Below are 23,909 nucleotides of genomic sequence, written 5' to 3'. Positions count from 1 at the left end.
TCTTACTCCGATTAAGCATCAAGTTGTTTTCTCTTTGCCCTTTCTTCAGACATTCCAGCTGCAGCTCCTGTCTCCCAGCAGCAGTGTCATCCCTGCATTTAACTCTGGGACCATCACACAGGTCATTAAAGTCCTGAATCCACAAAAGGTGAGTGATTCCAAGAACAGCTATTAAAGACATTGTCTTGGAATCATGCATTTAGTGGCAGTCTGTTAGGGATGCATCTCTGATGAGAGATAGGGAGTGATGGCAGTGAATGATGTGTTTTTAATGACAGTCATCTTGGTTAGGGTTAGGAAAAAGTTATGAAAAAGATGGGAGGTCTTGGGCACAGGTTTGGCCTTCTACTTGGTTATATTGCTAAAACAGATTGACAGGTTTGCTATCTTTTTTAATTCATTAATGTATTTTGCATCAGAATGGTTGTTAAACAAGTTAGACGGCCTTTCTAGAGGAGCTCAGCCTGGTGTTTGTATGTGTTGTAAAAGTGACGTCTGAAAGGCAAATATCTTGCCATATAAAGATACTTAATGTTCGTTCTTGCTGTCTGTAGTGGTGTTACTTGAAACGTTTGTTACACCAAAAAAATAGCTTGATCTATAATCTTAACAAAATTGTCTGTTTTCTCAAGTGGTGTCATTTGAAACAGTTGATGGAAAGTATCTTTAGGTGTGATTTAATCATGATTCCATTTGTTTTAGAGCCTTCAGAGAAGGCTTCAAGACAGATACAACAGGCTTGTGGGAGGGAGGGGTGTGGCCCACATATCTTCCTTAAAGAGGCTTTGCAAGTATTCAAATGGCATCAGAAAGAAAAATAAAATGGAGATCGCGTACTTCTTCCTCTACGGGACACCCTTAAAGATCTTAACCATATTTAAGAACTTAACCTATGAAAAACTGAAGATATTTTAACACTTACATACTGCTCTAGATGTTAAGTGTTGCTGCTAGACTGATGTGCAAATTAGAAAAATTCTCAAATCTCAGCCCGATTTCACTGAAATAACTGTCTCCTAGAGCATAGTTTTAGTGGTTTCCATGTATCTCCCCTTATTTCCCTGTGGTGTGCTCCCCTCTGCCTATATTAAGGCACAAGACTAATTATTCTTTGTCTTGTGTACATCTGATATTAATTTCTCTGTGGTGCTGTAGAGCACCTTTCAGAGGTCACCTTGATAGTTACTTTCTGAACTTAGGGGGGTTTAGGTGTTTTCCTGTAAGGTGCCAGAAGTCACAATAGATCCACCTCAGATGGGCCCCGCAAGGTGAAATACACATAGATAGTGGGATACTTTCTTGTTGGAGCAACGGAACGACTATGAAGACTTCAGAATACAGAGGTGCAAAATAGTATTTTGCTACCCTCTTCTTTTGCCTGCTGTTTTAAGACTCTTCCACCTCAGATGTTTGTGCATCTGCTACTGTCTGAAAGTACAGCTTTGCAAGGACTCTATCTGAGATAGCGTAGTTACCTGGAGTACTGTGAGGGAGGTACAAGGTAGCCTTGGAACAGCCTTGCTATTTAGGAGGTAGCTGTTTGTCTTGTCAGTATTGTTAAAAAAAAAAAAGTCTGTTCACCTGGACATGGAGTGTCATTTTGCTGGTTTGAAACTGATGGCCACTCTCCCAAACCAACACCAAATATAACCGACAGTGATTATATTGATCTACTAGTGATAAAGCATAGCTTAATTATCCTGAGGCTGGTTGGAGCAGTCATTGTCTTCCTTTCCTCCCTCTGCTATCCCTTTTGCACGTTTCCCTGTAGGTATGGGGAAAGGAGCCAGAAATAGCCAATTTCATGCTTTTCCTTTTAAGGTTTTTGGGAAACAAAGGGGTTTTCTGAGAGTGAGGAGAAAAGGGAACCTGGCTGGAGCATGCTGTGCTCTAGCTATTATGAAGGGCGATCTAGTGTCTGAATGACAGCCAGATGACAGAGTGTAAAACAACTTTTGAGATGTTCCATCATTTACTCACAGCAGGAGGAAATGTTCTTAGAGGCTCTATTTCTAGCCTTTCTTAGGCGATTTTCTTCACAGGGCTACTGAGCTAGGCAATACTTGAAGTTTCAAGACCACTGCTTAGAGTGTACAGCTAGTATGGGAAATGACACCTCTCCCTGCGAGCCTAAGTGCAGAGCAGCGGAGTCCAGATCTGCCTCCTGCTTTCTTCCATCGTTAACTGGGATTTTAAGGCAGTTATTTTTGTATTTAAGGACTTCAGTGCTTCTGAGAGCAGGGCCAGTGCAGAGAGACATGTGGGTAGAAGCTGAGCTATAGCTTTTCCGAGAGGTTGTACCTGATCAGAAACTACAGTGACCAATCAGCATCCTCCCAGATTAAGCATTTATCTGCAGTGTCATAGTTTAGCCTGCACATCCTTCCAGCAAGCTCTTGTGGTGAGGAAAAGTCAGTGTTTTGTATTCATGGGGTAAGGGAGGGGAGCTGGACATGGGGAGATTTGCTGACCTTTAATGAAGACCTGAATTTGTTTTGTGTTTGTTTTTATTTTCCTTTTCTCTTGTAGCAACAACTACGTATGAGGATCAAGTTGACATATAATCACAAGGGCTCAGCAATGCAGGATCTAGCAGAAGTCAACAACTTCCCCCCTCAGTCTTGGCAGTGAGGCTCTGGCACCATTCTTATTCTCACCCCACCCAATCAAAAGAACTCTGGGAAGAAGGTTGTGATCCTTGGCAATCCCCCAAACTGCACCGTGGGCATGGGGAACAGATGAGACCTGCTGATGAGGAGGAATTTTGCTGAAGTGATTGCTGACTTTGAAGCATATCTGTTAAGACTAATCTCCTCTCCTCTGCTGATGAGGCTCATGGCTTGTGGAAGCTACTGTGCACCCTCTCACATGCATTCACAGCCAGAAGCAACATTCCCTTCTACTCTCCCCTCCACCCCCTGCAAAGAAACACAGCCTAGCTGGAAGAGAAGTCTGGAATTTCTAGCAGGGAAACTTTTTACTCTCTGCAGCAACTGAACAGCTGCCCCTTCTTTCTGTTGTCTTTTTCCCCTGGGGGTGGGCAAGGCGTGTTGTCATTCATTATTAGTTGGATTCCTTCGGGCACTTTCATATGGGGCTCTGAATGGGAACTTGGGGAATGTCAGGCTGCCCTGCGTCTTTCTTTGTGTATCCCCTATGTCTGAAGGGGCTGGAGGCTTCTTACGGCTTACTCAGTGCATTATTGTATACAGTCACCTCTCAGTTATGTGATATGTACCAAGAGCAAGTTAGGCCTTGGGAGTTCATCTGCAAATCTGGGACAGTGCAGGAAAAGAGGTGCTGGTGAGAGCTGATAAAATTGCTTTGGTGCTGTCTGTGGAAATGAAGACCTTACACTTGAATTTTCTTTCTTTCCATCAATACCTACAACCATGCAGATTCACAGTCAGTTTTCTGTAACTTCCCCAGAAAGTGTGGTAACGTATGAAAAATGTAGAGATCCAAGGAGCAGCTGTTTTTCTATCACAGATGATTTCAAAGCCTTTTAACCCATTAGTTGTGGTTTATGGGTAGAAAAGACATACTCAGTTTTGTAGATCCATCTTTGAGGGCTCTGTTCCTGCAAGGAGACTCATCAGAGACTATGCTGCAAAGTTGCTCCTCCCAGTTATTCCAGACCTTCTCCCCAATTTAATTTCCAGAGCCTGGTGTAGACCCCCTTGATTCCATTTGAGTTACTTCTGACTGGGATATTTGTGTTGTATCTGTAATATTGGCACTGAAATAAAGACCGTGCGGTTTAAAGAGACCTTTTCCCATTTTGTTACTTAATTGGTCCTTGTAGTTTGCTCCTTGCTCTCCTTTCAGAGAAATGTGCTTGTTCAGGTTCAGACTGAAAGTAACTAAACTGCTTTTTGATTGGAAGCCAGTCGTTTTTGAGTATTTGGATCCGAAGATGTGAGGTCCAGTATTCTTCTAAGCTTACAGAAAGCTGTGTTCAGTTATGCTTCCTAGTGTGAACTGTTGTCAGCGTAGTAGAGTTCCATGAATTCTCACGGTGGTGATCTATAGGACATAAAGCATAGTGTGACAAAACTGTTCAGATGTTCAGCACTCTTCAGGGAGGAAGAGGGAAGGATGTATCTTAGATCTTCATCCATGAGTGTACTGGTAAGCTGAAGGTACTCCAGCTTCCAACTCAGTGCTTTCTCAAAAGAAAGGATGACACATCTGCTTTATTTCTGTTACAGGGCTTTCCAGATAGCAGTCATTCAGTACTGATGGCAATGTTAGACACAGCTTTTTGCATCTGCAAAAGTGCTAACACTAGGCTCCGATCCTTGCCGAAACCACTGCAAGAGTGGTGCACAGTGTATGTAGGGAAAATAAAATGAAGACTTATTCTGTCCTTGAATCAGGAGCAGGAAGCGACTAAAGGTTGTTTATTCTGCTTTGGTTTTAACTGCATTAAGTAATATAACGTGAGACTGACTGTCACTGGCTTAAGTGCTCATCTGTGTAGTGGAATAAGTCTAGCTTCTCTTGGAGGGCATTTTTGCTGCCTTATTGATTAAACAGGTTTGGACCTTTGAATTAGCAAAGAGCTTTATTATTCTACTGGAACTGGCAGCAGCATGGGGTTATAAAATCTATAAGAATGATGTATTAATGTATAATGATTTCCTTAAAAGTGATGCTGGGCTGTGGCAGGGTCATGCCTTGGCTATCAGTGGTGAGACAGATACTGTGCTTCAGCTAGAAGCATCGTGAAGCAGGCAGTCTTGCAGAAAATGGCTGAACTGAAGTCCATTTGTAGGTGCTGAGCATTTACCTTTGTTGCTTTCACTGCAGTGGTGACTATTTACCACCCCACTAGCTCAAACTCCTTCGTGTTGAAGGCTGAGCATGTTAAATCTAGACTCCAGTGAGCTGTGAGGGTGTCCCAAATACGAAGCTAATGGAAAGTCTTTGCTTTAGTTCCTGAATGCTGCATAACCTCTCCCATTCTCCTCACAGAATCGTACATGGTCACTGGTGCTGAAAGCTGGCACACCTCAGTCTGCATTTGTTTATGCTGAGAAAGAGCACTGGTGCCAGAGATTAGATAGGCAGAAAGAAGTACATGGTCTCTCACCCGGCCAGTTTGTTGCAGCATAGTTAGGAACAGCTTACCTTGTCCCTCTTGTTGCACTTGTTTTCTGTCCCCTAAAGCAGCTGTGTTTTACTGTTGGTCTCTGATAAGCTTGTAAGGTAAATTCCTACTATGTTTTTGGCTCCTTCAGCCACCCTTGCACAGAGTGGTTGTGTTTTGGGAAATAGGCACTTTGTCATATATTTCTGAGTCGAGCTGAAGGAGGTGGTGCATGTACCTGAAATACATTTTGCTTGAAGCCATCCCTTGGCTATGAAGTACTCCTTCGTAGCAGACGAACATTCCTGTTGTCCTTGGAGCTCTTTCCCTTCCCCTTGCTAAGGGATGGGGTTCTAACATTACACAAGAAGGAAGGCCAGTTTTCACACGTTTCTGTATCTGCAATATTAGATACCGTTGCTTGCTTCTTGACCCCAAGTACATCTCTTAAGCTCTGTGCTGCTCCTTCATTTTCTCACTGGAGAGTACTTGCATATCCGCATCTGAGGTACTCTGAGGATCGGGTGAGTCTTTTTTTTCCACCAGTTGAATGCAACAATTCTTACAGGTCTGGTCAACACTTTCCTTGCTTCAGTGTAAGGGCAATATAAAGGGAGGAAGATAGAGACTTCATCATGGCTAATCTTAGTAATATCTCCATTGGAGACTTCGGAGCTGAGAGATTTAATGTTAGTTTGTACAAGTTAATGTATTTTGAGTCAGGAAAAAAAAATGTCAGAAAGAATAGTGGCCATAATGGACCTGAAAGGGGAGAAGACACGGGAAGGTCCTAAGATTCAACTTTGTCCAGGTTTTGATGGGACAAAATATGGCCTTGAACAACCTTTTGAAGCAATAGCAGTGAGGGGACTGCCCCCTGTACAGTACCTTGGATATATAACTCTGATACTGAAACAGCTGGGAAAGGTGACTTAGTGCCTTCCCCAAGGCTGGTACTAGCTGCAAGATGGAGCAGCAAAGATGGCTTTTCTTGTTTGGTGTTTTTTTGTTGTTGTTGTTGTTTGTTTTTTTTTTTTTTTTAGATCTGCTGGTGCGCTTTCTATGTGTTCATTTTCTATGTGGGGGCTGTGAGGGAAGGCGCTACTGGACTGCTTCCCTCTGAACTTTCACTCTGTTCCTGTATATTCCTTTTTCTTTCCTGATGTTGTAATTTACACTTTACATAGAGCCCTATTCCACCTCTTTGACAGTATAGTAAAAAAAACCCAACATACACACAAAACAAAAACCCCAAACAAAACCCCAACAAACCCAATCAAATTTAAAGTAAAAACATGCCATTTGAGCAGGGAGCCTGGTGGCATTCAGACTTCTGCAGACCTGTTTTTGAGATGTGAAAAATTGAAATAAATGCTGAGTCTTGGGTGAGTGAGGAGCATAACGGATGTAAACATTTACATGGGATGCATTAGACTTCTGCTGTGTGTATTGTCTTTTGGTTGAAACCAATTATGAAGTGACTAATAAAATGAGTCAATATTCAATGATTTAAAACTCTGCCTTGTTGCTTTTTGCAAGTACAGTGGGATAGAACTTACTTATTCTTAATATTTGGCCATGGCAACTTTCCAGGAAATTTTGGAGAGCAAAGTGAGTAGACAATTACAAAATGCTTAAACAGTTCATGTGAAATAACACCCAGAAAGAGAGCTTGTCAACAGCTAGCAGCCATATTGTCGAGGTGCCAGAGAGGTGTGATGAGATCAGAACAAAAGGATTTTTTTTTTTCCCCTGGTGTTTGCAGCCTGCCTTTGGTGTTGGTTACAATTCCCTTGATGATTAAAAAGCCCCCTTTCATACTCCATGTGTCTCTGGGATAAGGATTGTTGTAATCTCATTGTCTGCTAAAGCAATACACATGCCTGCTGTGAAGTTCTTCTTAGCATTTTCTAGTCACAGTAACCATTTATTAGATAATGTTTCATGTGTTTTCTAACACATAATTGCACTTGCCTCTGCAAAGCACAATCTCCTCAGTATTGACTTGACCTCAGTATTGAGTCTTCTCAGCTTGTGTGTATAGTCTGCAAGTGTTAAGAACGAGGTGGCCTTCCCTGTGGCTGCCTGACTGCCTTGGTTTAATGACATGAATTAATACAAAGTGCCAGGGAGCACCTTTAGCCTTGCTTGTCTTTCGGTTCCTTGTTTTTAAAAAGGAGAGCCTTCCAGATACTGGAGAATTCAGAAATGGCATCAGAAACTGCCAGCCTGTGTGGCAGCAGTGTCATCTTAGACTCTGATTCTGGAGCGGGACAGACCCCGGGGAAGCTTTTCTTTGGCATTCCTCTTGCGTGGGGGGCCTAAGCCTGGGGAGCGCACTGCGGGCAGTGCGGTGTGCCTCGTGTGCCCAGGAGCAGACCTGCAATGCTGTGTAGCAAAATGCTTGGGAAGAGCAGGAAGAAGGCAGGAAGTGTTTAAAGGAAAGATGTAATAGAACTGAAAGTGTTTGGTGCAGTAGTAATACCAACGGTGAGACTTTGGAAGGCGTGTCTGGACTTAACTCTGAAATAAGACCACGAATTAGTATAGCAAGAAAGAAATGTGATGATGACAGGCTGAAGTGTGAAAGTTTGGAACCATGGGTGATTATGGAGAAGGAGGAGGCTTTTGTTGTCTGTTTTTAATGTGCTTCATCCTGTTGGCATGAACAGTAGCTGTCTTAAAGCTATCGCTGTGATAGCTATTAAAGCCCTCGAATGCTGGTAGACTGCACGGTGACAATGATAATTGTTAGCAGACAGGAGTTAAGACTGCTTGAGTTAACGCGGCGGACTTGGGGGGCTGTGACTGCTCTGCTGTGCAACTTCAGCCTTGGGAGTCCGATGGTACCAGACCCCGGAGGGAAGCGGAGGGAGCCGCGGGCCGGACAGCTCCAGCGCGCAGAGGTGAGCGGGGTGCTCCTGCCTCCCCTGGCTGGAGAGTAGTTCGCACCTTACGCTTCTTAAGAGCCGTAACCACGCCGCTCGGGCAGCGCTGCACGCCGCCGACACTGGTAAAGCTTCCCGGAGCGTCTCCAACGGGCCGCTCACGGAAGGGCGGGCGCAGCCCCGCAGCTCCACGCACAGCCCGCGACCGCCCCTCCTACCGCGCCGCCCCGCCCCGCCCCGCCCCGCCCCCCGGTGCGGACGCTCGGGCGGAGGAAGGCCGCGCGCTTCCGGGGCGGGGCCTGCGCGGCGCCGGGGAGGTGCTGCTGCCGCTGTAGCTGCCGCTGCAGCTGCCGCTGCCTGGGGTCTTGCCGTCCGGCAGGCGATGGGGGAGGCCGCGCCGGGAGCTGGGCTGGGGCCTAGGGAGACGCCGGAGCCCGAGGAGGATGAGGCGGCGCCGGCCGGCGCGCCAGGGGGCCGAGGCGCGCCCCGCGGCGGGGGCGGCGGCGGCATCCGGGTGCTGAAGGTGAGGAGGGGGCCGGGGCCCGCGCTCCGCGGGGGCCGTTCGGGGTCCGCTGTGCCGGGCGGGGGCGAGTCGTCGCAGCGGGGCCGCCTCGGCAGCTCGGCGCCGCGCCTGGGGCGCTGCCCGCCTTGACCTTGGCGGGACGGCCGGTGGGGCTGGGGTCTTCGCGTGCCCGCGCCCCGGCGCGGCCGGCTGCCGCGGGGCTCCCGCCGGCGCATCGGCAGCCATCCCGAGGGGGCGCCGGCAGCGTGGGAGCCCCCAGCCGGGCGGAGCGGAGGGGCTCTCCGGGCTCGCCGCCCCCACCCTGGGCCTGGCCGCGCCTGCGGCCTGTGCGGAGGGGCTGCCTGCGAGCGCGGCGACGGGGCCAGGGCCCGCTCGGGCCGCTCAGCTGCGGCCTGCGAGGGGGGAGAGCGGTCAGACGCCGCCGCGGAGGCAGCCGCTGACGCTGTGGTGCGGGCTGCTTTGCAGAGAAACGTGAAGCGCAACGGCAGCAGGAGCTGTTTGAACAGGAGTCGGTTTGGTTCCCGCGAGAGGGACTGGCTGAAAGAAGACGTCGGACGCGGCTGCGTGTATGTTTATGGAGGAGATTCCGCAGCTACTGCTTCTTCAGACTTGCGCTTGGTCCTCTGTACTGTGGACACCCCGGCGTCTGAGATATGTGATGGAGAATGGCGGAAAAACCTCTTTTTGCAACTTCACGGAGACCTGGTCAGGTGAGGGCTGAGAACGGATAAATTTGAGAAACGTTTGCTTCAGTGTTGCAGGGCTGTGTTCGCTGTGTGCCTCCGTACGTTAGCAGGGCTGATATCGGACAGACAGAGGTGGTAGGTGCAGTTAGTTATAGCCTTGAGTGATGCAATTCATAAAAATGAAGTAGTAGTGCGCCTTTTACACGTGTTAGTTAAAGCCATAGCTGTTTTAGCTGGGAGGGTTTGGCTGGTGCTCCAACCAGAAATACATCCTAATTTTGTAGGTAGAGGCTGTTGTTCATATGCTCCTTTGCTACGTTCTCTGTTACGGATATTTTAGTGTCCGGAAAACTTAAGCTATTTGAGAGGCTGTAAACAGTTACTCAAAGTCAATTAAACATGTAAGGTGCTTTCACAGTTATGTCATGTAATATTTATGTGTTAGTAATATTTTGTTCAGAAGAGTTGCCAGGTAAATAATTAAATGTAGACAGAAAGGCAGTGGTAATAAGGGTTATATAAAGACGACTTAAGCATGAGGTTCTACATTTTACACCCGCGGTCCATTTAGACTGAAACTATGCAGCTCAGGGTTTAATGTGCATGAACTTTATGCTCCGAATGTATTATGGACTCCTCTAGGTTTACAAGCTCCCATTAAGTTTAACAAGCATTTAGACTTTGCATTGATTCTACTGAACTTAAAATTCAGTTATAAAATTGTGACTCTTCTTCTCAGGGGAAAAAAAAAAAAAAAAATACTGTGGTCTCCTTACTTGAAGACTAAGCCGTACAGACAACACAGGCTAAACAGGACTAGTAGCTGGTGTTTTGATAGTGAAACGAAAGTCATAGGTTGCATGTGTCCAGATCTTAAAATGTGACGTGTTTGATCAGGTAGAGGGAGGGAGTGCTAGTGGTGAGAGATGCAGAGAATAGGATGTGGTTAAAACTGACTGTTGAAAAAAGTTATTTGGAGCTGTTTGCCTTGCCCTGCCTGGGTTATCAGAACCAGGAATAAGTTAGTTAGAAATACTGTGTGAGGATAGATGGACACTTGAACGTAGCCATCGAGGCAGCTGAAAATCTCCGTTCATTGCTTGAAGAATTTATAAGGAAACTGGCTTGGTTTGGACCCGAAGATTGAGCAGACTTTCCAGCAGTTAGAAAGAAGAGCAAACCCTTTGCTGCAGATCATTAAAATGGCTAGGTAAAGCTTGTAGATGTGTTCAGAGAGGAATGTTTTGGCTTTCTTTTTGTTTTTGAATGGCTTTTGTGTTTGAATTCTTTTTAATATCCATCTCTCTTCTTGTGCTCTCTAGCCATGCCTGTCTTTGATTTGTGGCAAGTTTTGCACTGGATTAACAAATTGGTCCTGCAACCAGTGTTTTGGAAGCAAGTACCGAGTTGTAAATGTTTCCTTCCCACTCTTGTTGCCTCTTGGTGTGTCTAGAGCTTTATCAAGCTTTGTCTTAAATCTCACAAAGAGTTCTTGGTTACAGTGTGTCTGTTCCTTGTAGTTCTCAGATTGTATTTACCACAGAAGAGATCCCTGAACCCTACTGGAGGTGTTCTCAGTAGAGAAATGGGAGTTCCCGGTATTGCTGCAGTAGCATCTGTGTTGGTGACAGGAAGCAGGCCTGAACGGTACCTGCTTGCGTGTCCACAGGAAGATGACAGAATGCTCAAGATATCCCCATGCACTGCTGAGAGAATTCCTTCCTTGAACAAAGTTTGCTGATTACTTTAATAACATGTTTGCAAACACCTATTATTCTCTGATTGCATTTTACTGTAGGTACGTTTGTCTCCCAAACAACTTTGGAATTCTTCACCCTTTTAACATCCGTAGGTGGCTTTCTTTCAGAAGCCGAGTATGGCAAAGATTGATTTGGCACCTAGACAGTAAATGGAAGAATTTTTTTTGTGTTTTTGCTTTAAATATTTAGTGGTATCTGTGTGATCATTCTGCGTTTTCCTTTCAAGTCTGTGCACAGGAGAGTCAGTTTCTGTCAGAAATTTCTTTTCTTCTCCACAGTGCACCTCAAGGATCTTTAGAGTTCTTCTAGCTAGAATCTTTCCTTACGTTTGCATCCTTTCACATTCAGAAATTATGCCTTCCTGCAGAGGGGAGGATTAAACAAAAATAGCACAGATACCTACTTTGGTCTAGGCACCCCTAACAACAAAAATTTAAACTACAAAGATTTGAAAGCTCTACTATTGCTTATGAAGAAGAGTTGCAGCAGCTGTTGTGGAACTATTGTTACTTTTGGCTTTTCTGTCTGCTTACCCTTTGCACCTTTGCTTAACAGAGCAGCTTGTCTGAGTAGTGGAAGTGTCCAGTACCTGATATGTGATACTGACGTGGGTATTGTGGGCTGTTTGTGTCAAACAGCAGCTGCTCTGACAGCCAGGATGTTCTCAGTGTGTACTAGAATTCAGTGTGTATTGCACTGTCTACAAGAGGAATTTTTACATTTCTAATGTGATCACATACCAGTTTGAGTTTCGTATCACATTACTTTGTCTCGAAGAGAAAGCATGTTTTTCAACCTCAAACTTCAGCTATTGCCTCCGGAACCTTCCAGCCTTTACCGTGTTAGTAAAGAAATTCCATATAGAGACTGCTGTTCCTGATACTGGTTTTGGTTTTCCCTTTCCTGTTCTATCCTAGGTTTTGCTAGTGAATCACATGGCTCTTGGCGAGAGCTCGGACCAGTGATCCGTACGGTCAGGCCTCTAGAATGTCTCCAGAGGCATTCAGTAGACTGCTCCCTTTCCTTGTTCCGGTGTGGTCCGTAGGTAGCGAGCGGATTTGTTCATTGCTTTATTTGCAAAGCTGTGTGCTGGACCTGTGAGTGTCATTAGCGGAACACCTGGACTCTGCGCTGATGTTTCCTGGGTCACAGGCCCGGCTTATGGCCAGTGCCAGAAGGGTGGCTCGGCCATGGGCTGTGAGTCAGACACCCTTCCCGGCAGGTCCATGTTTGAAATGTGTAACGCCAAGCCACACTTCATCTGCGGAGTGGCCAGTTGTTGCCTCCTGTGTACATGCCACTTCCTAGGTGTAGATTTTTCTGTAAACTCAAACTCTCTTGGCAGGTAGTGAACTTTGAACACCTTGTGGCATTTTGCAGACAACTTGAAGAATTCAGAAGACTTAACTTTTTGGCAAGGCTTTTATCTTCCAGCCAGTGGCAAGCAAACTTGGTGCAATAGTACAGACCATACTTTTGGCTGGTTTTCGAGTAGGAATGGTACTATGACAAGAGAGATACATCTGTTAGGGGATTAGGCTTGAATAGATATTACTGCCAGTGTTCCTTTTGTACATGGCTTTTTTAGAAAAGAAACAAGACTGAGGGCATTGTGTTTGGTATCTTCAAGAAACATATCAGTTTGATTTGTAAAGACAAGAAAGAAAATTAAGTGGTTTTCAAATGAGCATTTTGAAACCCTGCAGGATTAGTTCTTGCTGAAGTGAAAGATGAGAAGAAAAATAATTTTAAAATCAAATCTCATCTCCAGAAGGGGCAAGTAGGGTACGACAGAGTATCTAGCTTTTTCAGGAGGGTTAAACCACAGTATTGTACCTTAGAGAGCACTGAGTAACCTGTAGAATTGTGATTAAATTTGTGTCACGTGAAAAGCACTTATCCCTTTACTTTATTAAGGTTCTTTCTGAGTTCTCATGTGCAAGAAGTATATTGTTCAGTGTGTAGTCGCAAAAGCCTCAGTCCATTCAGCAACCAAATTGTAATGTTTGAGTGGTTTGGTTTTTTTCCTGGGAAATCTAGATGCAGACTGCATGAAGTGTTCTTTTTGTGAGTGACACTGAAGCATTTATGGTTTCTGAGCCATGGGTCAGATGTTGGAAAAACTGTTTTCTGACAAGCGTAAGACTCTAACAGCAGAAGAATTTTAATCGAGTGGTAGTGAAGGGAAACTTGAGCAAGGTATTTGGAGATCCAGTCACATCTCTCATATTCTTGGAATCTGCGCTGAAGGATATAGAATACCTCACATCAGGATTTACTGAATTGGAAGTCAGCGTTGTTTGGTGCAATCTATTGTTTATTCCAGCTTCTCGTATCTTGCCTCTTGTAGGAGACAGATACACAGGTTTGTCATTTCCGTCCAGTGGGATGAGATAGAGAACTGGGAAGAAGAAGGACAAAACTCCTGGCTTGCAGCAGAAACAGGACAGCCAAGGGAGAGAAAACAAGTTAAAAAAAAAACAATAACAATAATCAAATATACTAAGTGTGTGATTCACAATACCGTTGCTCACCACTGGGAACCTGGCGTTGTTTTGGAAGTGAGTCCCACTGTGTGACTCAGTTCCTTCTAGGGTGCCATGTCACTGTAAGACTTGCTTCTCAGTGCCCAGGATAGTGTGGCAGGCGGTGGCGTGGAGTACGGGATGTGTTTCCACCATTGTAAGCACATGGCGCTTGCCTTCGTGGGTGTGTGGGCGTGTGATGAACCCAATCTGCCAGGCCTCCCCATATTTATATTTCAGCCATTGTCGTCCATACCACAGAGACTTTAACTGCTTGGCTTGCTTGATTGCAGCATGTGTTTCACATTTGTGGATAACCTGTGTGATCGCAAGGACTGGAGTAACTGCAGTGCCTGTCATCGGGGTTTGAGTAGCTTCCCAAATAGTTGTTTAACCCTAAGCAAGACCTGACGTGTGTTCAGGAGATGTAGCAATCGGAACTTGCTGGTTTGAGCATCCGAAGGGTGTTCAAAATTCTCAAGATCTATTGTAATTAGCCTGGAGGAGAAGGGGAAGATGGACGGAAGTGTGTCCCCCATAGATTGACTCTCCGAGGAGAAAAAGGAAAAAGTGTAATTATTGATAGTTCTCACGAGATGGCTCACAAAGTACCGAGCTGAAACTGTTGCTCTGCTCTGCACGCCACCTGCCGCCATTGAATATCAATACAAAATCGGTCCCATTACCAATTATTTTATCATACTAAAAGCCAATGTTAGACAGCACAGCAAAGTGATACCTAGTGCAATGCCCAGAGGTGATAAACAGTGTACCTAACAAGTGGGGTTGCTGTATGACACAGCTCTGAGAACAGCTCTGAGAGCGAGTAACATTGTGGCCAGTGATGACCAACCCAGCATAGTGAATGTTTATCACAAACTTGCTTCAACACGCTCTGAACAATGCACAATTTCTTGTGACCCAATGACCGGTACAGCCTGTCCCGAGCAGCAATCACGGAATGGAACCGAGAGCAATCTTGGAGCGATCTCAGAACTGTGATTTCCCAAGAGCGAGAGCAAGAGAGCTGCCCACCGGCCCACCCTCACTTTTATACTGAGCGTGACAGCTGTGGTGTGGAATACTGCCTTTGGCCAGCTTGGGTCGGCTTGTAGTGGCTTCTTGCATCTGCACGTTAGTGAAACCTGGGAAGCTGAAAAAAGTCCTTGATCTCTTAGCAACAACTAGTAATGTCAGTGTATTATCAACATTCTTCACGTACCAAATCCCATGCTAAATCCAAAACACAGCAGGTACTGGGAAGAAAATAGCTACATCCCAGCCGAAACCGGGACAAAAGGTTTGGTATGTACAGTAATAAAATATTTCCTGTAAGACATGCAGTATTGATGATGTATACAAGTCAACAAAGTTTAGTAGAAAACAGATGTTACAGAACAAACTTGATCTTGATGCTTTGAAATTTCAAGCTTGGTTGCGAAAGGTGTTAGTCATTTCTTGCAGTGCATGATGTTGGACGGGGCTCTGACCAACCTGACCTGGCTGGAGATGTCCCTGCTCCTTGCAGGGGGGTTGGACTGGGTGGGCTTTAACGGTCCCTTCTGTGATTCTTTGTTCCGATGTCATTGGTAGAAAAGCGGTGCACAAAGCAATAAAACTCATTGGCTGATACCTTACAAAGTGGAAACTGCTATTCATTGTAAGCATTTTTTTTTTGGATGAGAGGTTACTGTATGTCTTAGTGAAGAGAGGTAGACTTGCGCTGCTCGGTTGCTCTTAATAATCAGCGGCTAAAAGAAAGGTAGCAACTCAGGAAAGCAGAGATGGATGGAGTGATGAGTACTGAGAAGACAGTGCAAAAGGTTGATCTAGACAGTTTAGCATACAGTATTCTCTGAAAAGCACTGCTTTTCAATGTGACTGGCTATATTTATGTAAAAGCCAACTGTACTAAATACTAAAGAGGAGAGGAAGGAGGCTATAACTTGCAAAAACTGCAATTCAGGAGGACTCATGGGGCTGAAGGGATATGAGTGAGTGTGCCAAACAGTCAAGAGCAGGTTTGGTCCGGGAATATAAATACTGTTGAGTGGAACCAAGAAATCTCTGTACGGTTTTGTGTAGTCAGTGCAAGGATACAGCAAACAGTTGTGCTGCTAGCACTTACAGAATGTCGGTAAACTAAAAAAAAAAAAAAAATCAGTGGTGAAAATTATTTTGAGTCAAAGTAGACCCGCACTAGTGCAGGAAAATTTTAAAAGCACATTGAGCCCCATCTTGGAAAGGATATTTGAAACAGTCTCATCGTTTATAAACACCTGTTTACAGAATAGAAGACATGACGATGTCCAGTGACTGTAATCTGAAGCTAGGCACTTTTAGATTTAAAAGGAGGATTTTTTAGTAGTGGATAATATGTAGACCACTGGAGCAATTTATTTTAACTCCTGTCTTACATTTTCACTACTTAATCTTTTACATTAAGATTCCCCCCCCTCCCCCCCCCCCGAAGTAAAACTTCTAATTTAGTGAGTCAGCATCTCTGGAATAAGTGAGATGAGAGGATCAGAAAACCTCTTTTTTGTTCTGAATATACTAAACCTGATGTTTCAGGAGAACTTTATTTTATTGCCATTTGTTCAAGTTAGCCACTGAATCCATCCTATGATGTGTTGTAGTTCTAAAAAATCTTTTCTTTGAATGTACTGTTGGAGTTAATTTGCCATGAGAATCTTGCACTGAGGAGAGCTAAAGAGAATGGGAAATTTCTTTTTCCTTTCTTTTGAGAAGTCAGTCTTCAGGAAGGTTGTCATGCTTTGCTCCCACCTGTGTTTGGAAGAGAAGTTTAAGTAGAGTTCTCTTATATCTTTCAGTCATTATACATAGATTTTAAAAATTATTTGGCGTCTGCTTTTTGTGCAGTATATCTGGGTTTGTTTCTTGTCATTGTTTATGGAATAGAAATGGTCACCATGGATTGTATGGCTTATGCCTGTTGGTTTTGCTCTCTGTTTCCCTTCTGCAATGTAATTCTTCAAGTGCTGCAGTTCTTAAGTCCTACTTGACAAGCAGGAAGCACAGCCCCCAAGGATGCCTGCCTGCTAGACCTTTTCAGAGGAGCAGAACAACCAGTATGTCAGTAGTGCTTACACCATAGCTGCGATGAGATTTGTTTAATCTTTTTTGTGTTCTCAAAACTACTTTCTTGTATGTTTTGACAGGAGGCTGGAGCCCACAGAAAAACCCCTTCAGATTGTGTATGACTACTTGGCTGGGTTGGGTTTTGATGATCCTGTCAGAATGCAGGAAGAGGCAGCAAACTCTGATCTCAGCTGTATGATTCGCTTTTACAGTGGTAAGAAATTGTGTGTGTGCAACTGTCACTGTTCCCGTAGCTTTAACTCTGAGGTGGAACTCAGCTGAAGCCCAAGTCATTGGCCTGTTGCGTTTATAGATGGCTGCATCAAACAGCCAAAGTACCAGTTAGCATTCCTTACAATAAGAAGTTTTCAAGATTAATAGAAACAGACAGAATTCTGCAGTTCTCTTGATCCTCTCTGTTGCTTGAGAGAAGAGCTCCACAGGAAGACACAAGATTGCTCTGTTGTCTTTAGTTTTGAATGTTATGACAGATGCCTTAGAGCTCCTGATGGGATCAGAAACATACTGCATTTCTGTCTAGATATGGCTGAAGATTATATTTCCAAAAGGTGTGTGGAGATGGGCAAGGAAGGTCCTGGTCAAATACCTCCACAGCCTGAAAACAGAGAGGGAAAGTGCCAGCTGGTTAATAATAGCGCAGGCTACCATTAGGCTACCGTGCGCTTCATTGCAGAAGCGAGGCTTGTGAGTCGCCTGATGAATCAGTTTGGGCATGATACCATGTGCATAAGAAACAACGGAATTACATTTGTAGGCCCATTGGTGTGTGGGGCTGGCATTCAGAAAAGGGATTCACTGAAGCAAAGAGTAAATATAAAATAAGGGTGAGGAAAGCTGATAATGAAATTATTTCATTACTTTAAATACTTCACTTGTGTGTTTTTTGCATTTCAGAGAAAAAAATCAAAGTGCTTTTAATAGAAAATTGTTCTTGCGTAGTGGAGCTGGGTAGCCTGACTAAGCTGCTAGCCTTCATTTGTTTATTCAGTATTAAAAAATGGAATCATAAGAAATCAACACTTCATGGAAGCAAGTAGGTAGAAAATGGAATTGAGTCATTTCAGTCAGCATGGGAGGGTAGTCCTGCTTAGATAGAAAGAGGCTGTGACAGAAGAAGTATAAGGACTGAGGAGTGTTCAGGAGACCCATTTTAAGAAAGTAAAAGCAACTGCTGATAAAGTAGTTCTTAAAGGTAGGGGAGGAATTAAAGGGAATGCTATGGAAGATTATGTCATAATTTTGCAAAGCCTGCAACTGAGAAGTTGGGGGAAGGGAAGAAGTAATGCATTTTAGCCAGAGAAACATTACTTAGAATCCTAGAATCACAGAATGGTTTGGGTTGGAAGGGACCTTTAAAGCCCATCCAGTCCATCCCCCTGCCATGGGCAGGGCCATCTCTCACCAGACCAGGTCGCTCACAGCCCCGTCCAGCCTGGCCTTGAACGCTTCCAGGGGTGAGGCATCCACAGCTTCTCTGGGCAGCCTGTGCCAGTGCCTCACCATGCTCATCGTAAAACATTCCTTCCTTATGTCCAATCTAAACCTACGCTCTTTCGGTTTAAAATCGTTGCCCCTTCTCCTGTCACTACAGGTCTTGGTAAAAAGTCTCTCTGTGCCTTTCTTATCAGCCCCTTTATATATTGAAAGGCCGCACAAAGGTGTTCTCGGAGCCTTCTCTTCTCCAGGCTGAACAGCCCCAACTCTCTCAGCCTGTCCTCGTCAGAGAGGTGTTCCCAGCCACCTGACCATTTCCGTGGCCCTCCTCCGGACCCACTGGAGTGTTGAGAGCAGCCTTCATATTTCTCTCACTCCCTGGGGTTGTCTCTTGGATTTCTCTGCTCTCTTCCCACATTTCTGTCTGCCTTTCACATGTGATACATGGGGTTTGTTTCCTCCCCTGGTGGATGGTGAGTACTTAGGCCCAGTTGGGATGATGTGACTACGAGTGGACTAATAGAAATCTCACATTAAACAGCAGTGAGGAGGAATTATGCTTCTTGAAGTCTGGCTGTTGAGATACTTTAGGGGCCCAAGAGTTTTATCAGGGGAGAGGATGTGTAGGATTGGCTGGGAGAATAAGGGGAGGGCTCCCTCTCAGTGGAAGTTGTTTGGAGAATGGAAGCCAGTGACCTAGGCTGGATGCAGCAAGCTCAGAGACCAAATGTTATGGGGTCTTTACATGCTTTAACAATAGATCAAATGGAAGAAGCTCTCCAGGGTCGTCAAACTGTTCATCTCTGTCAGGTGTGACAGGCATGAATTGTAGAGAGTCACACACTTTCTATGTGTGCTAAACTACGATGCTATGGTGGGGAGTTGTCTTGATTCCTTGTATTGCTGTAGCTGGACTTGAACTTGACGGTGCTGTTAGAGGTGCTGGCTCTGTGTATTGCTTGTATCCTTGCTCTCCGTGGGAAAGCCTGTGCTTGCTAATTGGAGCGTGGAGATAAGCACAATCCCAGTGACAAATATTTGAGGCCAAGCTCAGGAGCTGCAAAGAGTGACAGGAGCTTGTCTGTCCCTAGAGGTTAAGACCATTCTTACATATAGCTTCAGGAATTGTGAAGTAGCTGGGATTCATAGTAGAAGTCCTTGAACGTTGCCCCTGGATGTCTCCTTAGCACTAGAACATAAGGTGTCACGGATATTTCGGAGAGAATAGGGAAACTGGAGGACTGGTGTAGTTCTCAGTCGTATCTGGTGCTTCGTACAATGTTGGTGTGGCAGTCAGTAGGATACCACTTCTGTTCCCATAATACTGTCATCTTCCAAGTCTGAGACTGGTCTTTCAGCTTGGTGAAATCCAAGCTGTTCTTTCTGTGGATGATTAGAGTTTCTCACCATTAAAGGACATCTTATCGTAGAATGGTTTGGGTTGGAAGGAATCTTAACAATCATCTAGTTCCACCACACCGCCTCCCCTACCGTGGGCAGGGATGCTTGCCACTAGACCATGTTGCTCAAAGCCCCATCCAACCTTACGCCAAACTTCATGTCTCTGAAACAAAGCTACTGTTGTAAACAAACAGCTAAATATTTCAGCTAAGTTCAGCCTGGTATAGGTATCAAGACAATGCTTTAAATTTGGCAAGCTGAAGATCCTGCTTTCTAGCTGAGAAACAGTATAGTAACTTTCGTTGGTGGTTAACTTTTTGCTCCTAATAAAAGTTTGGAGTATGGTTTGTGTCTGGACGCGGTGCATGCATGACCAACAGTGAGAATGTTTTTCCAGGAGATCTAATTAGAGTTTTTCCTCTTTGTCTGGCATATATGTTGGTTACTCCATTCCTCTGTCTGACTTTGGGGTGAGGGGGAATATAAATACCTGCAGGTTCATGCTGCTTATGGATATCAGGACACTTGCAGGACAGTTCAAGACAGAAGCAGCATGCCAGTAGTAAATTAAAAAAAAAATTGATCCTTTCCTCAGTGAAACAAAGGACCCATTGCCACCAGCTGTCTTAGGGATAATTTAGGATAAAATGAAATATAAATTTAATGTGAGGAGATTCTTATCACTTGAAACTCATAGCTCCATCAGGTGAGACTTATTTTTCTTTTTTAAAGTATTCAATTAAGTGACTATTAAGATTTTGCTCACCAGTAAGATAGTATAATCGACAGAATCTTGAAAAGTATCTGGGAGATGTCATTATCTTGACAAAAAAAATAAAAGAAGCGAGGAGGTAGGCTGCCCTAAAAGTACTACGCGTATGTGGATTAGAAGGCTGAAGTAGAATTCTACTTTGCTGGTTAAAGTCGCAGCTAGCAGTGCACACAGCACAGCTGTAGCAGTCAGTGCCGGAGTCCTTTCACTTGAATCATCTTCAGGAAAATAACTTTCTTCTGTAGCTGAATTTCCAGACTTTCCTTTAAAGCCCAGTAGAAGCCACTTATTTGATGACTTCTGTCACTTTAGCTGACTCAACAAGAGTTTGAAATGTGATTGAAGGATGTTTGGCGAGTGTGTAAGTTTGCCAAGGTCTGTAATTACCTGTAGATTGAAAACACACTACCTGGCAATCATTGTAACGTTGTACTGAAAGGCACACAATGGTTGCTTATCAGAAATTACTGCACTGACCGAGGAAGTTGCTTGTCCTCTTCATGAGATTCTTTTTCAAGTGTGACTTGTCTTTACTTGTTCTTTACAATTTTTGCATGTTACAGTTGTACTTACAACAGAGAATGAAGAACAAATGGAAAGTAAATGCTAATATCCCCTTTTTCTTCAGAAAAGCCGTGTCAAGTGGAACAGTTGGATCGCATCCTGCTCTCTGGAATCTATAATGTACGCAAAGGAAAGACCCAGTTGCACAAGTGGGCAGAGCGCTTGGTAATTCTCTGTGGTACGTGCCTCATTGTGTCCTCTGTGAAAGATAGCCACACAGGGAAGATGCACATCTTGCCTCTCATTGGAGGGAAGGTAAGGCTTTTTGGATAGCTTGCTGTGGCTTAGAAAGGAAGAAGGGATTGTAATAACGGTTGTTATCCACAAGAGGTTAATCTAGGCTTTTGTAACAAATTACTGCATTAACACATGCAGAGAGTTGTACAACCCCTCTCTACTTGCTTTGCTCAGGTAGTAGTCTTCAGGCTAATACGACAGAGACGCTAGTTCTGCTTTCATGTTAGTAGCCAATGTTGTGAATGGGCATTCTGGAAATTATTACTACTTGGGTCTGTTTCAGCAGAAAGATGTTAAGAAGGATTTACTTCTCTGTTTCTCTCCATTAACTTTACAACTGCGTTTTCGGCAAAATGTAGTGTGGTTGGTAATACCTCACCCTAGACTTCAGATCCACTGTAATTGCTGGATGTCAGCCAGGCTGTTTTGTCTTCAATTCTCCCTTTGCAGGTCGAAGAGATGAAACGTCGGCAGTACACGCTTGCTTTCACATCTGCTGGAGCACAAGCTCAAACATACCATGTTTCCTTTGAAACGCTGTCAGAGTGCCAGCGGTGGCACCGACAGGCGTCCACGGTGAGGCCCTGGAGACTGCAGTAGTCTGGGTGGTGGGTATAGGGTAAGAAGGGTTTTCTGCTGCAGGCTTGGTAAGTGGGCAGAGGTGAGGCTATGATGCTGGAGAAAGTATCCAGGACACTTTACAGCTTTCTTCATCTCTTGTATGCTCAGGACTACAAAGGTCGTCTTTTAGCCTTCTCATCTCTCTCTGCATGCGCAGCAATGTTGAGTAGTAGTTGTGCGTTTTTTTCACTCTCACTGCACCTATTGAGAGTAGCTAATCACAGGCCTCTAGATCAAACTCCAGAGACTGGCAGGCTTTACAGCCATAGCAATCTATAAATTGCATCTGTTGTCATACTTGAAGCTGCCTGAACTGTGGCCTGGACTGGCAAGGGGCTACCTGATAGGTTTCAGTTAACACAGAGACCGTAAGTCAGCAAGGAAGCATAGTTTGTTCAGGTCTGCATCAGTATTCCACGTTAAAGTACAATTAGATGGCAGTAGCTTAATGCTGAGCCACACTTTGACCTCATATATATATATATATGTGCGTAAAACGTTATGAAATATGAAATGAGTTCAGGATAAAGCAGGTCATAAAATCTGGAATGAAGCACTGAAGACCTCAAAACAAAGCATACTTAATGAAAGGAGATCTGATATTTGCAAAGATTTATTAAATGTTGCAAAACTATAATTTATGAAGCCTTTTCATGATAACAGGTTATGTTTCCGATATTATGCTCTGAACAAGCAAACAAAAGGAGATTGGAAGAAGTAGTTAGGCCAAGCAGAGAGTGTGTGAGCCTTAAAGGACTGAACTGGAAAGTCAATTGCTTCCTGTTGCTGCTTGCATCTGTGGAAGGCACTTGGAGATGGTGCTTTCTCAGCAGAGTGTCTCAGCCAAAGATACGATTTTCTCCATTAGGCTGACTCTCTTAGCTCTTAGGGAGCGCCCAGTGCACATACAGAGCAGGGCTTTCGGTGTGTCCTAGTTTGTGTCCAGATATGCGTCCTTGTCAAGGGGCTTGCAGAAACAATACTAGGAATTGGCATAAACTCTTATGCCATGGACTCGGTTTCCTGCATGGACTCTTCCTAGTGGGTACAAGGGCGTTCTTTCGTGTTCTTGCAAATTGTTTACTACTAGCATTCTTTGGCCTTCTGTTAGATTTCCAGAGAAAAATTGTTGCACAGCTGCAGCTTTTCCTCCTCCTTTTCAGATTGTGTCTATGCGACTTAGCATGGTTGATCTTTCATGCTACAGCCTTGAGGAAGTACCTGAGCACCTCTTCTACAGTCAAGACATCATCTACCTCAACCTACGACATAATTTCATGAGATCAAGTGGAGCAGGGAGTCTTGGCTCTCTTTGCAGGTCTGCAAATAATTATTTTTTGTCTACATTTGAAGTTCTTGACCTGTGTATCCAGGGATGAAGAGGATGGGGAGTGTATTGCCCATTCTCATGGAGTGGTAAAATATTGGTCTTCAGGAAGCTCTAACAAATGAGGGGGCTAGGAAGCAGAACTGAACAGCGGAGGCAGGCATAAGCTTCCAACAATTTGCAGATTCTTTTGTGCTCAGTTTGACCTGAGATGATCCTTGTGGAGTGATGTGCCATTTGTATGGACAAGATGCAATAGTAATATAAGACTTTTTGCCATACAAAACATTTTTGGGTGTAAAATAAAAGGTGCGGGAAAGCACAATGCTACTGTTGTGGATAAATGTTTGTAGGAAGAAGTGCAGATCTGAAAAAGCCTGTTTTGGTGAGTTCTTAGTGTGCATTTGGAATTGGCAGAGGGCCTGTGAAACTCCAGCTTTGCTTTGGGAACTTGTAATGATCTGCTTTTAAGAGAGTAGCAGTTGTGTGATGGTATGGAGGCATGATGTAGTCATCTTAGGTAAGTGAAGGAGTCTTACAAAAATATTTTTAAATTAATTCCTGAAAACTATGAAAATCTAGAGGAAGATTAGTCTGTTGGTATGTATGGTAGCTGTGCTAAAAAGAATTCAAGGGCTTGCTCAATGAGTTTCAAAAGTTGTTAGGAAGCCTGTAGTAAATGGCTCTGTGTTTGGAACACATCGTGCTTTAAGGAAAATGTATTTGGAGAAACTTTGCAAAACTGCAGGGTTTTTGCTTTTATGTGGGTTTTTTTGTTGTGTTTTTGTTTTGTTTATCTCTAGGTGCCTAATACCAGGTTATTTCATTTTTCTCCCTACAGAGTAATGAGATACTTAGGTATCCATGAGGGTATAGAGGGGAAAAAATTGCTCACCTTTGGGAATTTGCAGTTTGCCAGAGTCTAGACTGGTTTTATTTTAATTCCAAACTTGTTT

At 44.3% G+C, this 23,909-nt stretch overlaps 2 protein-coding genes across 4 annotated transcripts in view; both read left to right on the top strand.

Annotated features, from left to right (window-relative positions):
• The window catches only part of AP1G1 (adaptor related protein complex 1 subunit gamma 1), a 42,732-nt gene extending 38,963 nt beyond the window's left edge, over nucleotides 1-3,769 (top strand). For both annotated transcript variants that reach the window (XM_086758172.1, XM_086758173.1), the window contains exons 22-23: nucleotides 50-148; nucleotides 2,530-3,769. In XM_086758172.1, the coding sequence (XP_086614298.1) occupies nucleotides 50-148; nucleotides 2,530-2,631 (201 nt within the window). In that variant the 3' untranslated portion in view covers nucleotides 2,632-3,769. The remainder of the gene's footprint in view (nucleotides 1-49; nucleotides 149-2,529) is intronic.
• A 4,593-nt stretch (nucleotides 3,770-8,362) lies between these two features.
• Nucleotides 8,363-23,909, top strand: part of PHLPP2 (PH domain and leucine rich repeat protein phosphatase 2) — a 37,506-nt gene continuing 21,959 nt past the window's right edge. The window contains exons 1-6 of one of the 2 annotated variants that reach the window (XM_086758169.1): nucleotides 8,363-8,503; nucleotides 8,969-9,213; nucleotides 16,657-16,790; nucleotides 20,833-21,023; nucleotides 21,456-21,581; nucleotides 22,790-22,944. In XM_086758169.1, the coding sequence (XP_086614295.1) occupies nucleotides 8,363-8,503; nucleotides 8,969-9,213; nucleotides 16,657-16,790; nucleotides 20,833-21,023; nucleotides 21,456-21,581; nucleotides 22,790-22,944 (992 nt within the window). Of the gene's footprint in view, nucleotides 8,504-8,968; nucleotides 9,214-16,656; nucleotides 16,791-20,832; nucleotides 21,024-21,455; nucleotides 21,582-22,789; nucleotides 22,945-23,909 lie in introns of those variants that run through there. The other variant, XM_086758170.1, reaches the window with a different exon arrangement.

The sequence above is a fragment of the Chlamydotis macqueenii genome, chromosome 13, assembly GCF_036417535.1.
Source record: "Chlamydotis macqueenii isolate bChlMac1 chromosome 13, bChlMac1.mat, whole genome shotgun sequence".
In the NCBI taxonomy this organism is placed as follows: domain Eukaryota; kingdom Metazoa; phylum Chordata; class Aves; order Otidiformes; family Otididae; genus Chlamydotis; species Chlamydotis macqueenii.
The sequence above is the reverse complement of the archived record's forward strand: the minus strand, read 5'-3'. Positions and strand labels throughout refer to the sequence as shown.